The sequence below is a fragment of the Pteronotus mesoamericanus genome, unplaced genomic scaffold, assembly GCF_021234165.1.
Source record: "Pteronotus mesoamericanus isolate MK-2021 breed Mesoamerican mustached bat unplaced genomic scaffold, CSHL_Meso_final contig_123, whole genome shotgun sequence".
In the NCBI taxonomy this organism is placed as follows: domain Eukaryota; kingdom Metazoa; phylum Chordata; class Mammalia; order Chiroptera; family Mormoopidae; genus Pteronotus; species Pteronotus mesoamericanus.
In genome coordinates this window covers 791701-804098 of record NW_026555049.1, presented here as the reverse complement: position 1 = coordinate 804098, position 12398 = coordinate 791701, and the positions used below count along the sequence as shown (strand labels likewise).

The 12398-nt window shown below is 44.9% G+C and overlaps 1 protein-coding gene across 1 annotated transcript in view; it reads right to left on the bottom strand.

Annotated features, from left to right (window-relative positions):
* The window catches only part of TECTA (tectorin alpha), a 101758-nt gene that overhangs the window by 49053 nt on the left and 40307 nt on the right, over window positions 1-12398 (bottom strand). The window contains exon 11 of the mRNA XM_054587588.1: window positions 3627-4188. Within this exon, the coding sequence (XP_054443563.1) occupies window positions 3627-4188 (562 nt within the window). The remainder of the gene's footprint in view (window positions 1-3626; window positions 4189-12398) is intronic.

Here is a 12398-nt window from a genome sequence, read left to right as displayed (position 1 = left end):
CTGCTGTGCTTTCAACTACCTAATTTTATCCTCCAGATGTTTTTGTAGCATAAAAGGTACAGACAACATCATTATCACAGCATTATCAGGGGGGAAACTAAGAACCAGGGAGGAAAAGTGAAATGCTCCAAGGTTACACTAACCCTTAAGGACAGAGGAAGGCTAGAATCCAGGGGCTCCAATTCTGTTTCTGATGCTCTTAACACTTTGCTATGTTTCATAAGCACAAAGTCTGATACATGACATATCTGAATCAAATAGAATAAACACACTTAGAGAAAGCCTATAAATTACAGGTTATAGAATTAACTAACTAACCTACTAACCGACTCGTTCCCTATTTTAGGACTTTTTCCTTTTTTTAAATTTAATCTTTATTATATATTTTTTCTATTCCCCTATTAAGCCTTTGTTAGAATTTTAACGTGTACTTGCTAAGTCCATATGCCATGTACAGTGTTCTGCTTTTTTACATAAATGATTGGGTCAAGATGGCAGCATAGGTAAATGCTGCACTGCCTCCTCTCACAACCACATCAAAATTACAACTAAACTAGAGAGTAGCTATCATTGAGAGCTGCCTGATGTCCTGTAACTAAGGATATACAGAAGCCACATCAAGACTGGTAGGAGGGGTGGAGAGGTGGAATGGCCTTGTGCCACAGCCACATGTGGCAGATAAGAATAAGGAGGGCTATCTCAGCTTTGGAGGTGCCCTCTGAGGAGCAAGAAGTCCCAGTCCCATACCAGGCCCCCCGCCCAGGGTTCCAGTACCGAGAAGAGAAGTCCCTGTAACTTCTGGCTGTGAAAACCAGCAGGGATCGTGGCTGAGTGAGATGGAGGGCTTCTGGAGTCCCAGGCAGTCCTCTTGAAGAGCACACACATAGACTCGCTCACTGAGGGACGCACTCCCCCTGGGCCTCAGCACTGGGCACCAGCTCGAGAGGTGCCAGGGACATAGAGGGAGCAGCTGAATTGTCTGGAATCAGGGCAGGAGCTGAAGGAGCAGTTTTCTCCCAGACAGAAGTCCTAGAAGAAGCCATTGTTCTTTTGCTGAGCCCTTCCCCACCAAGTTGCACACACAGGGGGGCACCATATCTGAGTCTCCATCAACCTGGCTAAAGACATTTGAATGAATATACCTGGTCCCCAGCTTCCGACCGTGCCAGAGCACCACCTAAATACATCCATGACCAACACACCCATAGATAGGGAAGGCCCCAGGACCTTGTTAAAGTGAGTCATGCTCCATAGGGTCAGGTCCTGCTGTAGTCACGGCCAGTCGTCACAGTGATCCTGAGCAATCAGCCAGCAACAATCAAAGCATCAATTACAGCGGGAGGGCACATACAACACACACCAGGAGGATATCGGAAACACCCAGCTCAGGTGATCAGTGAGGCTGTGCCACTGGGCTCCATAGGCCACCTACTACATAATGCCACCCTGACAACAGTAGATATAGCAGCTATACCTAATATATAGATACAAATACAGGAAGGCTACCAAAATGAGGAGACATAGAAGCATTCCCCAAATGATAGAACAGAACAAAGCTCCAGAGAAAGAACTTTAAAAAAGGAGACAAGCAAGCTACTAGATGCAGAGTTCAAAACAATAGTTGTAAGGATGCTCAATAATCTCAGTGAAAACTTCAATGACAAAGAGATAAAAACATTAAAATGGAGATAGAAAACATAAAAAAAGAACCTGTCATAAATGAAGAGTACAATAACTGAAATGGAGAATACATAAGGAGGAATAGGCAGTAGATTAGATGGAAAAGAGGATCAGCAATTTGGAAGATAAGGTAGCAGAAAAATCTAATCAGAATAGCAAAAAGAAAAGAGAATCAAACAAGATGAGGATGGTTTAAGGGGTCTCTGGTACAACATGATGTGTACTCACGTTCACGTGATGGAGGTGCCAGAAAGAGAAGAGAAAAAGAAATTGTAAACCTATTTGAAGAAATAATGATGAAAATCTTCCCTAATCTGAGGAACAAAATAGACACAGAAGCCCAGGAAGCACAAAGGGTCCCAAACAAGATGGACACAAAGGGGCCACACCAAGACATATCATAATTAAAATGCCAAAGGGTAAATACAAAAAGAGAACCTTAAAAGCAGCAAGAGGAAAGCAGTTAGTTACCTGCAAGGGAGCCCCCTTAAGACTGTTAGCTAATTTCTCAACAGAAACTTTGCAGGTCAAAAGGGACTGGCATGAAATATTCAAAGTCATAAAAAGCAAGGACCCACAACCAAGGTTATTGTACCCAGTGAAGCTATCATTTAGAATTAAAGGACAGATAAAGAGCTTCCCAGACAAGAGGAATCTAAGAGTTCATCAATACCAAATCAGGATTACAAGAAATGTTAAAGGGACTTCTTTAAGAAGAGAAAAATATTAAAAATATGAATAATAAAATGGCAATAACTACATATCTATAAACAATCACTTTAAATATAAAGATTAAATGCTTCAATAAAAAAAACACAGGATGGCTGAATGAGTAAGAAAACAACACCCATATATATGCTGTCTCCAGTAGTCTCACTTCAGATTGAAAGACACACACAGACTGAAGTTAAAGAAATGGTAAAAGATATTTCATGCAAATGGAAACAAACAAATGAACAAAAAAGCTGGGATGGAAATACATCAGACAAAACAGACTTTAAAGGAAAATCTATAGCAAGAGACAAAAAATGGGCCCTGGCAATTTCTTTTCTGGATATTTATCCAAAGACATGGAAAACACTAATTGAAGAAGGCATATGCCTCTGTATGTTCATTGCAGCATTATTTACAGTAGCCAAGATATGGAAGCAACCTAAGTGTCCATAAATAGATGAGTGGATAAAGAAGAGGACATGCATACAATGGAATATGTTTCTGCTGTAGAAAAGAGTGAAATCTTGCCATCTGCAACAGCATGGATGGACCTTGAGGGTATTACGCTGGGTGAAATAAATGAGAGAGGAAGACAAGTACCATACGATTTCACTTATATGTGGAATCTAAAAAACAAAATAAATGGGCAAACAGAACAGAAACAAATTCATAGAAATAGAGAACATTTTGATGGTCGCCAGATGGGAAGGGGCATGTAGGGTCAGATGAAAAATGAGAAGGTATTAAGAAGCACAAGTTGGCAGTTACAAAATGGTCACAGGGATGCAAAGTCCAGCACAGGGGGGAGACTGAATACCAGTGTGATAATTAGTATGATGTCAAATGGGTGCTTATCAGGATGATCACTTTGTAAGTTATATAAATGTGTAAACACTTTGTTGCATACCTGAAACTAATATAATATTGTACATCAACTGTAATTGGAAAATAAAATATTATTTTAAAAATTAAAATACAATTTTTTAAAAGGGTAATAAATGATCTTATTTCACCTTTAGAGCAACACATGAAATAAGTGGTATTAACTCGACTGCATGGATAAAGAAATGGAGGCTCTGGGAGATTACACATGTTGTTTCAGACAACAAAGTGCATGTCCTTATACTGCTCTACTCCATTTTCTCGGGTGCCTGTGAGGATGGGGGGCTGACCTGCTCCCGCCAACCAGGACACAATCAGGAACACAAGGCGCGATAAGGGGAGGGACTCACAGCACGCCGTGTAATTCCTCCAGCCGGTCACCGCGATTCCCTGAGTCTGGCAGGTGCTGGCGTAGTTCTGCAGCCAGCTGCAGGCTGTCTGCACCGCGCCCCCGTCGATGCAAGAGTCAAACAGGCAGTTCTTGTAGAAGAAGGTGGGATTGACTTTGCTGTGACACTTGGTGAAGCCAGCGTTCTGGTTGGGGATCATGCTGCACAACTGCTGCACCTTTGAGAAACCTTCCACCTTGGCACAGGTAGGGCAGCGGTCCCCACAGCCGACCTGGCAGAAGGTGTCCCTCTTCACCCAGCTCTGCCCAAACTCATTGATACTGGATGCAAGCAGACCCATAGGCATCTCTAGATCATCATCCGGGTTGCCATTATAGCGGCCGCATAAGCCGTAGGTGCTGTTCTGCATGTTCCGCGGGACTGTGATTGACAGGAAGGTCTTCCAGTCGTACACAACCTTCAGGCCAAAATCAGTTTCCACCACTACATGGAAGCCAAAGGAAAATATATTTATCTTGCCTTGTCCCAATTTCAGGGGTAGATACAGCCGTTCGTTGTTGACCTGCAAGAGAAAGAGGGTTGAAGTAGAGAAATTCCAGAGACCTCCCAGGTCTGCTCCTAATGATTAGTTTTTAGGGAGGTCGTCCCAAGGCTCATTTAAACAGGTGGAATAGATCTTTGTATTAAGACTTGTTCATGTCAGTCAACTACTACATTAGGATTTGAACAGGCTTAAATAACTATCCTTTGTACACTAATTTACCTATTTATTTCAGAGACTTCTGTTTACACGGCATTATCTTCCTCTGGAGCTCAAACTGTTTCCTCCAATGAAATGAGAGAGTAATAATAATTCAGTGAACGGTTAGACTGAAATACCCAAACCTGGAATGCTTGTGTTTCTATTTCCAGCTCTACTGTGGAATTATTTTAGGCAAGCCCCAATTTCTTAATTCCTTTGGTATAGATAGATAGATAAATAGATATAGGTATAGATAGATATATAGATAGATAGATGATGATATAGATATAGATATACACACACCCAACCTTTTTTGCTGAAGAATTACTTTATTTGCTGGTCCCTCTGCCTAGAATGCCATTCCTCACCCATCAACATTCCTCTCATCCTCCAGTCCCTGCTCAAATGTCGTATCTCCTATTAAGAAAGATCATTTGAGCCTATGGTCAGAATTAATCCTCCTTCATCTGGACAACCAGAACGTGTTATTTATATTTCTCTTGTATTCTTCTCCACCTTCAGGCAAGATCAAGCATATGTGCACTGCTATTGAAGCATGCATGTCAATCTGCCTTATAGAATGGTTGGTTGTTTACATTTCTAGCTCCCCTACAAGACTATGAGCAATTTGAGAGCAGGATCCATACTTTATTGATCCTAATATCCACCCGCCCCTGGCTACCTACCAGGCAGCCAGCACATACCTTACTCAGAGAGGGCACTTGACTCATGTTTCCTCCCATATACTATTTTTTCTTTTTTAAAAAAATTTTTATTGTCGACACTATTATGGATGTTCCTTATTTCCCCTTTTCCTCCCATACACTCTTAAATGCAGAAATGTAAAACTTCCTTAATATAAAACTCCAGAACTTCACTCCCCTGAATTATTTTGATTCAGATGAGCCAAATCCTATATCTTTTGTTAGGTGAGTGCATGACAGAAAACAGAGATGGCTTCTCCCAGTGGGAGAAGTACATGCTGCTCCCATGGGGTGTTTTGAGATTGCTCTCTGGCCAGAAATGCCTCCCGCCTTGACGGCTTAATCACCCTCCTACCTGACACCCCTCCCCCGTCCCTGCTGCACTGCTTTAGTTCAGTCTCTCATCGCCTTTCACCTTGAATACTGAATGGTCTCCTAACTGGTCTCCCTGGTCTGGCATTTCTCCTCTCCCCCATTCACTCGCTGATCCACCCCAACACTCCTTAGTGCAGTGGAAAGCAGTTAACGCCATACTTAATGCCCTCTCTCTTCATGTATCTCACAGGTTCTCCTGGAGCTGCCCTCCACCTCTCAGCCCCAATCCACTTACCTCTGCAGCCCCAGCAAGATCCAATGCTTCGCAGTTCCCCGAGTGCCATTTCCTCTGCGGCCAAAGTGGCAGTGCTTTCTGTGTCCTGCCTGGGACCCCACCTGCAGCCACTGTGACTATAGGCTGATGATAACTACAGCTGGCCTTGGGTCCATGCGAGGCACTCGAATCGGGAGGTTATGAACCAACCCACCCCAACACAAGCCCACTCCAATCACCTCTCCCCATCCTAGAGGCATTGACTGACCAACACAGGAGACCAGCTCTGTGTATAGGTCATGAGCCAGAGCTCCTGGTGGCGCAGGTCGAAGTTGGTCTCCAGCTCAGATCACGTCCTTGCTGAACTCTCTTCCCCTAGGGTTTCCTTTGCTTTCCCAAGATTACCCATCTCAGACTCTGTTTCTAAGGAACCTGACCTAAAATGGCAATGAGGTACTTCCCCTTGTCCCCCTCTCTATGGGGAAACATTCACCCTTCAAATTTCACCCAGCTAGCTCCTCCTCTGTGACAATTTTTCTTCACTCAGGCAAAATTCATTCACCCATCCAGTAAACATCAATTTGACACTACTGTGTGCCTGACACTGTACTAAATGCTAGAATAAAGCTCACAGGCCTGTGGAGAGACAAGTACATAAACAGATAATAATAACGCCCTCTAATCAATGAGACAATAGAGATAGATGCATAGGCACTGGGCTCAACCTGGGGACAGAATGAAGGTGCCTGCGGAAAATGATGCCTATACGTGATTCTAAAATATGAGCAGGTGTTGGACAGTCAAGGAGGAATAAAAGCAAAAACAAGAGGGTCCCAAGAAAAGGGCAAAAAGACAAGGAAAAAAACCCTGATGAATATGAAGAATTGCAGCAGTTTAATGCTACTGGGGCATAAAATGTGGCCTTGGGAGCGGTGGGAGATGAAGGTGGAGACGTGGCAAGGGGTTGGATCATGGGGGGCCTCCTATGCACTGTCACAAATGCCAGAGAGGCCCATGAGTTAAAACCTGGCAAAGACCCATTCATTCTGGAAAAAAATCGAGGAGTCATCAGTGACCTTAATAAGAGAACTTCAGTAGAGTGATGAGGCCAGAGTCTGATTGCAGAAGTTAAACAGAAAACAGGACGTATGGAAGCAGACTTGTCCTTTGCCAGGAGTTCAGGTAGAAAGGGGTGGAGACACTGGATGGAAGCTAGTGTGGAACTGGGGTTAAGGTTTGTTAGAATGAGTGTGGCTATAGGTTAAAAACACAGCAGGGAGAGGAGATGACAGAAAGGCAGGCTGCCCAGAAGGCAGGAGGTGAAGAGGACTATGAGGCTCATCCAGTGACAGCATTCAGGAGGGGGATGCAGACGGGAGGTCATACCTGGTGAGCACACTGTCTCAGTGGGAGGCCCAGGACAGAGTGACTCAGGTTGTGTGCAAACACAGCAAAGAAAGGTGGGAGGTCACTGAGGGGGGCACAGGCCATGGGACCTCCACCGCCTCAAAGACTCACATGAGCTTTGCACCCAAAGGCTCCCAGTGCTGGCTTCTCCTGTTTTCCTTTCTATGTTCTTGCCTACTGGGTGTCAGGCAAGAGGCAACACTTTAGGGAGACAATATAATGGGATCAATGCTAGGGACCTGTAGATTCTGTCATTGCCCAGAAGAACCCTGAGAAAGAGGCACCCTCTGAAGCCCCGTGAATGCCACCTTTTTCCTGCTGTCCCTGCTCCGCCTGTGCATGACAAGAATGGAGAGAATGAGGGAGCAGAGGGGAAAGGGGCAGAGAAAGGCAGGACTGGTATAGAAGCAGAGCCTGATGGGCCGAGAAGGAAGGAACAGAGACGGAAGGGGAGCGGGCGTGGGGATGAGTGTGGGAAAATTTATCTCAAATATGTAAATATTGGAAATAAGACTCCATATTAGATTTTTAATGGAGACTGTTCCTTTAAGCTACTAGCCCTACTTTGCTTCTCGGGCCTGTTCAGCTGTCTGATGTTTCCTCACATCCCACACTTTGCTCCACTCTGGGTCTTCATTGGTGCTTCTTTTCCCCAGAAAGCCATTACGTCACCCTTGGCCGGGCTAATGAACTCTGTCAGGGATCAGGTCTGGGTCATCTTTTCCAGAAAGCACCTCCGGAAGCCCCTAGTGACTCAGACAGCCCCTTCTCCATGCTCCCAAGACTCTTCACGTTTGCAGCACTGCGCCTGCCGTCCACCTTTCCTGAGAACACACCTGTCTCTCCCCCTCACCCCCTGGATCCCCTGAGGACAAAAGCTGTGTTAATTATTATTAATATTATTCTTTATCAGCAGAGCTTGGCACAGAAAAGGCATCAACATGAGCTCATTAAACTAATTAGAGCTAGAGTGATGCAGAAAACCTCACTCTTCTCTGGTGGCTATAGGTTTGTCAATCAGTGACAGAGTCACTGGCTGTGAGTGTCCTCAAAACCTTCCCCTCGGCTGGACCATGACGGACGCAGCTGAGAGGACATCTCTGCTGATCTCCAGCTGTGCACAGCGGAGATGGGGGCTGCTCCAGGGCCTCTGGGGTGGCTCACCCGCATACCCCTGTTTGGTTTTATTTATAGTTTTTTCTTGGCTTAATATATTTTACCATGTCCTGCACTACTGCTCACTGCAGAGAATGCAGAGAAAGGTCAGAGTCATAGAAGGGTGCTGTGTTCCAAAGAACCCCTTCCATGTCATCTCCACCCCGAGCAGCACGGCAGCGGCCCAGGGCTCCACACCATTTTGCCTGGTGCTTCAGTGCACACTGTCATTACGGTGGCCATTACTCTTCTCTGAGGCAGAGAGCGTGACTAATCATAATATCATGGGAAAAATAAATGGGAATCATTGAACAAGCAGATCTTACAATGCATAGTAGTAACTCAAAGTAAATATTAAATGTTCAATGTATCCCGCAGGCTCCAAAAGAAAATGCATCCTTCAATGCATCCTTCAGTGCATCCTGAACTTGGTCTTCTTGTCTATATGCTCTGTTCCCAGATTGCTCACATAGGACAACTGGGTGACTTAGAAAGTTGAGCCCTGGCAAGGAGTGTCCCTGCCCATTTAATCAACTTCTCCTTGATGCTCACTATTCTCTAATAACCCCCTGTAGTGGGTTGAATTGTGTCCTCCAAAAGATATGTTGAAGTCTTAATCTGCAGTACCTGTAAATGTGATCTTCTTTGAAAATAGGGCCTTTGCAAATGTACTCAAGTTAAGGTAAGATCATATTAGATTAGGCTGGGCTCTAAATTCCATGACTGGTGTCTTTAAAAAAAGAGAGAGAGATTTGTTAAAAAAACACAGAGAGAAGGAGCCCAGGTGAAGATGGAGGCCAGAGACTAGAGTTACGCTGCCACCAGCCAAGGATCACCTACAGCCAGCAGACGCTGGCTTCCTAGGAATCAGAAGAGGCAGGGCCCTGATAGCCCATTGAATTCCAAGCTTCCAGCTTCAAGAACTGGAAGAGAATAAGCTTCTGTTGTTTTAAGCCACCTAGTCTGTGATACTTTGTGAGGGCAACCCTAAGAAACTTAGACACTCTTTTTTCCATCTCTTTTTTGGAGGAGGAAGCTAGAGGTGTGATCCTCAAGGTTTTTGACTTTGGTTATGAATGAACTGCATGAGATTAGAGCAGGACACATGCCTGGAAGGTAAACTGGCCCTAAATTCCTAAAGCAACAGGAAAGGGAGTGAAACATTCAGTGAGAGTGAGGATAGCTATCATGAAGGAGAGAAGGGATAGCATGAACAGAGTAAGTGTCCATGAGGTTCCAATGACCTACAGATGAAAATAACTGGGACAGAAAAGAACATGTGTAGCCTCAGGTGTCTATATACCTAAATGAAAGAGGCGTGTAACACCAGGAGGAAACATGAGTTCATAATACATTGGATGGGACAGGACCTATGAACAGATTATATTTCAAAAGAAGAAAAAACTTGCAAAGTAGAGAGGTGGAAGAGTGTCGAATATCTAGTCAATAAGGAATTGCATGAAAATGTATACATTTAGGAGACAAGAAGATGGCAATGGAGTAGGTGGAAGTTACACTTACCTCCTCCCAGGACCAACCTGGTCAATTACAACTAAAATATAAAACAATGAACCTGAATAACCAACTGAAGACTAGCTGAACAGAAGCCTTATAACCAAAGATTTACAGAAGAAGCCACATCAAGACTGGTGGGGAGAGTGGAGAAATGAAAAGGGTTGGCCCCACACACATATGCCGGGGTAAGACTCTAGAGGGATAGCTCAACTGCACAAGTCCCCCATCAGGAGCCCAGGGTCTCAACCCTACTCAAGACCCCCCATCCCAGAGCACCAGAGCTGGGAAAAGTAGCCCACACAATATCTGGTTGTGGAAATGAGTGGGGTTTCTGCCTGCCATGGAGAGACATGAGTCTGTTAGAAACCCAGGCACCCTCTTAAAGGACCAGCACACACAATATGGTTCGCAGCCACTCACTCTGGGCTCCAGCAGACAGAGGGTGGCTTGAAGCAAAATAGAGTTGTGCAAGCAGAGACTGGGTTTTGTGGCTCTGGTGAGAGAGCTGAAGGGACAGCTACCAGTGTCCTTGTGCTGAGTTCCTCTTCCATGCTGCCCTCAGAAGCCAACTTTATTGGGTGGAAGACTGCCCTCCATATGGCATCAGCCTGGGGGAATGCAACAGTCCCACCCTCCCAACTCCCCATCACCCCGCCCAGCCAAGCTCATGCCCTGTGAAGTTGGCTGCCTCAGCTCCTGGTGTAGAGGTCTGGGTGAACTCAGGGGGTGTCAGAGACTGAGTTGTGTAGTGGGGCAGAGGCCATTCCCTCCTTTCCTTTGAGCCAGACCAGTGTTGCTCCCTCCCGGAGCCCCACCCTCCCACTCCCAGTGGTCCTACCCTGCCAAGCTATGGAACTCTCAAGGAAGTCTGGGAAGAATTCAGGACAGACTGAGTTGTGTTGTGCTAAGACAGGGTCCATATTTTCCTCGCATGCCTGACAGGTACATAACCTTTGCTTCACCTGGCCAACTCTTGGTCCCATTGGGCCTCATAAACTCTACCGGCTTCACTCTGACGACTCCTTGAGACCCTGCCCAACCACAAGGTCTGCTGGCAACTGACCTTTATATACACTGATACTTTTGCAGAGGGCCCACAGACCCAGCATTGGAACTGAGTTTGAATCTGTATCAAGCGAATGAACACCATTCACCACTACCTGATGACTCACTGAGAACCTATTTCATGCAGCTCATATATCACCACAGGCTCTAACAGTGACTGAGCAAAACAGATGACCCACAGACAGAGTCAGGAAGAGGCGAATTTCAGAATGACTTAGGCCATTTGCTGTCCTGCCCACAAGCTCAGTGCTGGCGGAAGCTGTCCTTGATGCACAGCTCACCCCCTTCCCATGCACACCCAGGCCCAGCAGAGGCAGCCACAAACTGTGGATCACTTTTCAGATCTAAATAAGTTGCTCAGGGTGAGTCACAGGCAGCGTCTGACATTGACTTGCAACAAAGTCCCTCCCAAGAGATGCCAGAACCAGCACACCCAGTGGTGAGCTTCAGACCACATCAGAGCAGGATCCAACTGGTTCCATAAGTGGCCTATCAAAAAGGAGATCTTGGGAGGTACCAGACTCTGCTGAGGCAAATTCTGGTTTGTATGTTCAACACTCATACTGTAGTTTACATACTGTGGTCGGGGTTGATCCTCATAGTAAACAAGGCTGAGGGCCGACCCCATGCATGAAAGGGCCAATAACAATTAAGATTCAATTACAACAGGAGGGCTTACACAACCCATGCAAGGGATATTCCTGAAACACCAGCTTAGGTGATAAAGGAGACTGCACCATTGGATCCCACAGGACACCTACTACATAAGGCCATGCTAACAAGACTGGGAGACATAGCAGGTCTACCCAATATACAGAAAAAAACACTGTGAAGCCACTAAAATGCAGAGACAAAGAAACATTGCCTAAATAAAAAAAAACAAAACAAAAACAGGAAAATCTCAAAAAAAAAAAAAGAGAACTAAATGAAATGGAGTCAAGCAATCTATGATACATACAGTTTAAAAAATGGTTATAAGGATGCTCAAGGAACTTAGTGAGAACTTCAATAGCATAAAAAAGGAAAGAGAAACCATAAAAGAGGACCAGTCAGAAATGAAGAATATACTAGAAGAAATAAACAGTAGGTTAGATGAAGCAGAGGACTGAATCGGTGACACGGTAGTAGAAAACACTCAGGGCAGCAAAAATTAAAAAAAAATTTAAATGAGGCTAGTTTAAGACACTTTTGGAGCAACATAAAGCACAGCAACATCCCTATCATAGGGGTAACAGAATGAGAAGAGAGAGATCAAAGGACTGAGAATCTATTTAAAGAAACAATGACTGAAAATTCCCCTAACTTGATGAAGGAAAAAGACATACACGTCCAGGAAGCACAGAGAGTTCCAAGCAAGAGAAACCCAGAGAGGCCCACATCAAGGCACATCATAATTAAAGTGGCAAGGTTAAAAGAAAAGACAGAATCTTAAAAGCCACAAGAGAAAAACAGTTACCTACAATATAGGTCTCATAGGACTGTCAGCTGATTTCTCAACAGAAGCATTTCATGCCAGAAGAATAGTCATGAAATATTCAGAGCGATTCAAAGCAAGGACCTGCAGCCCTGACTGGTGTGGCTCAGTGAGCTCGATG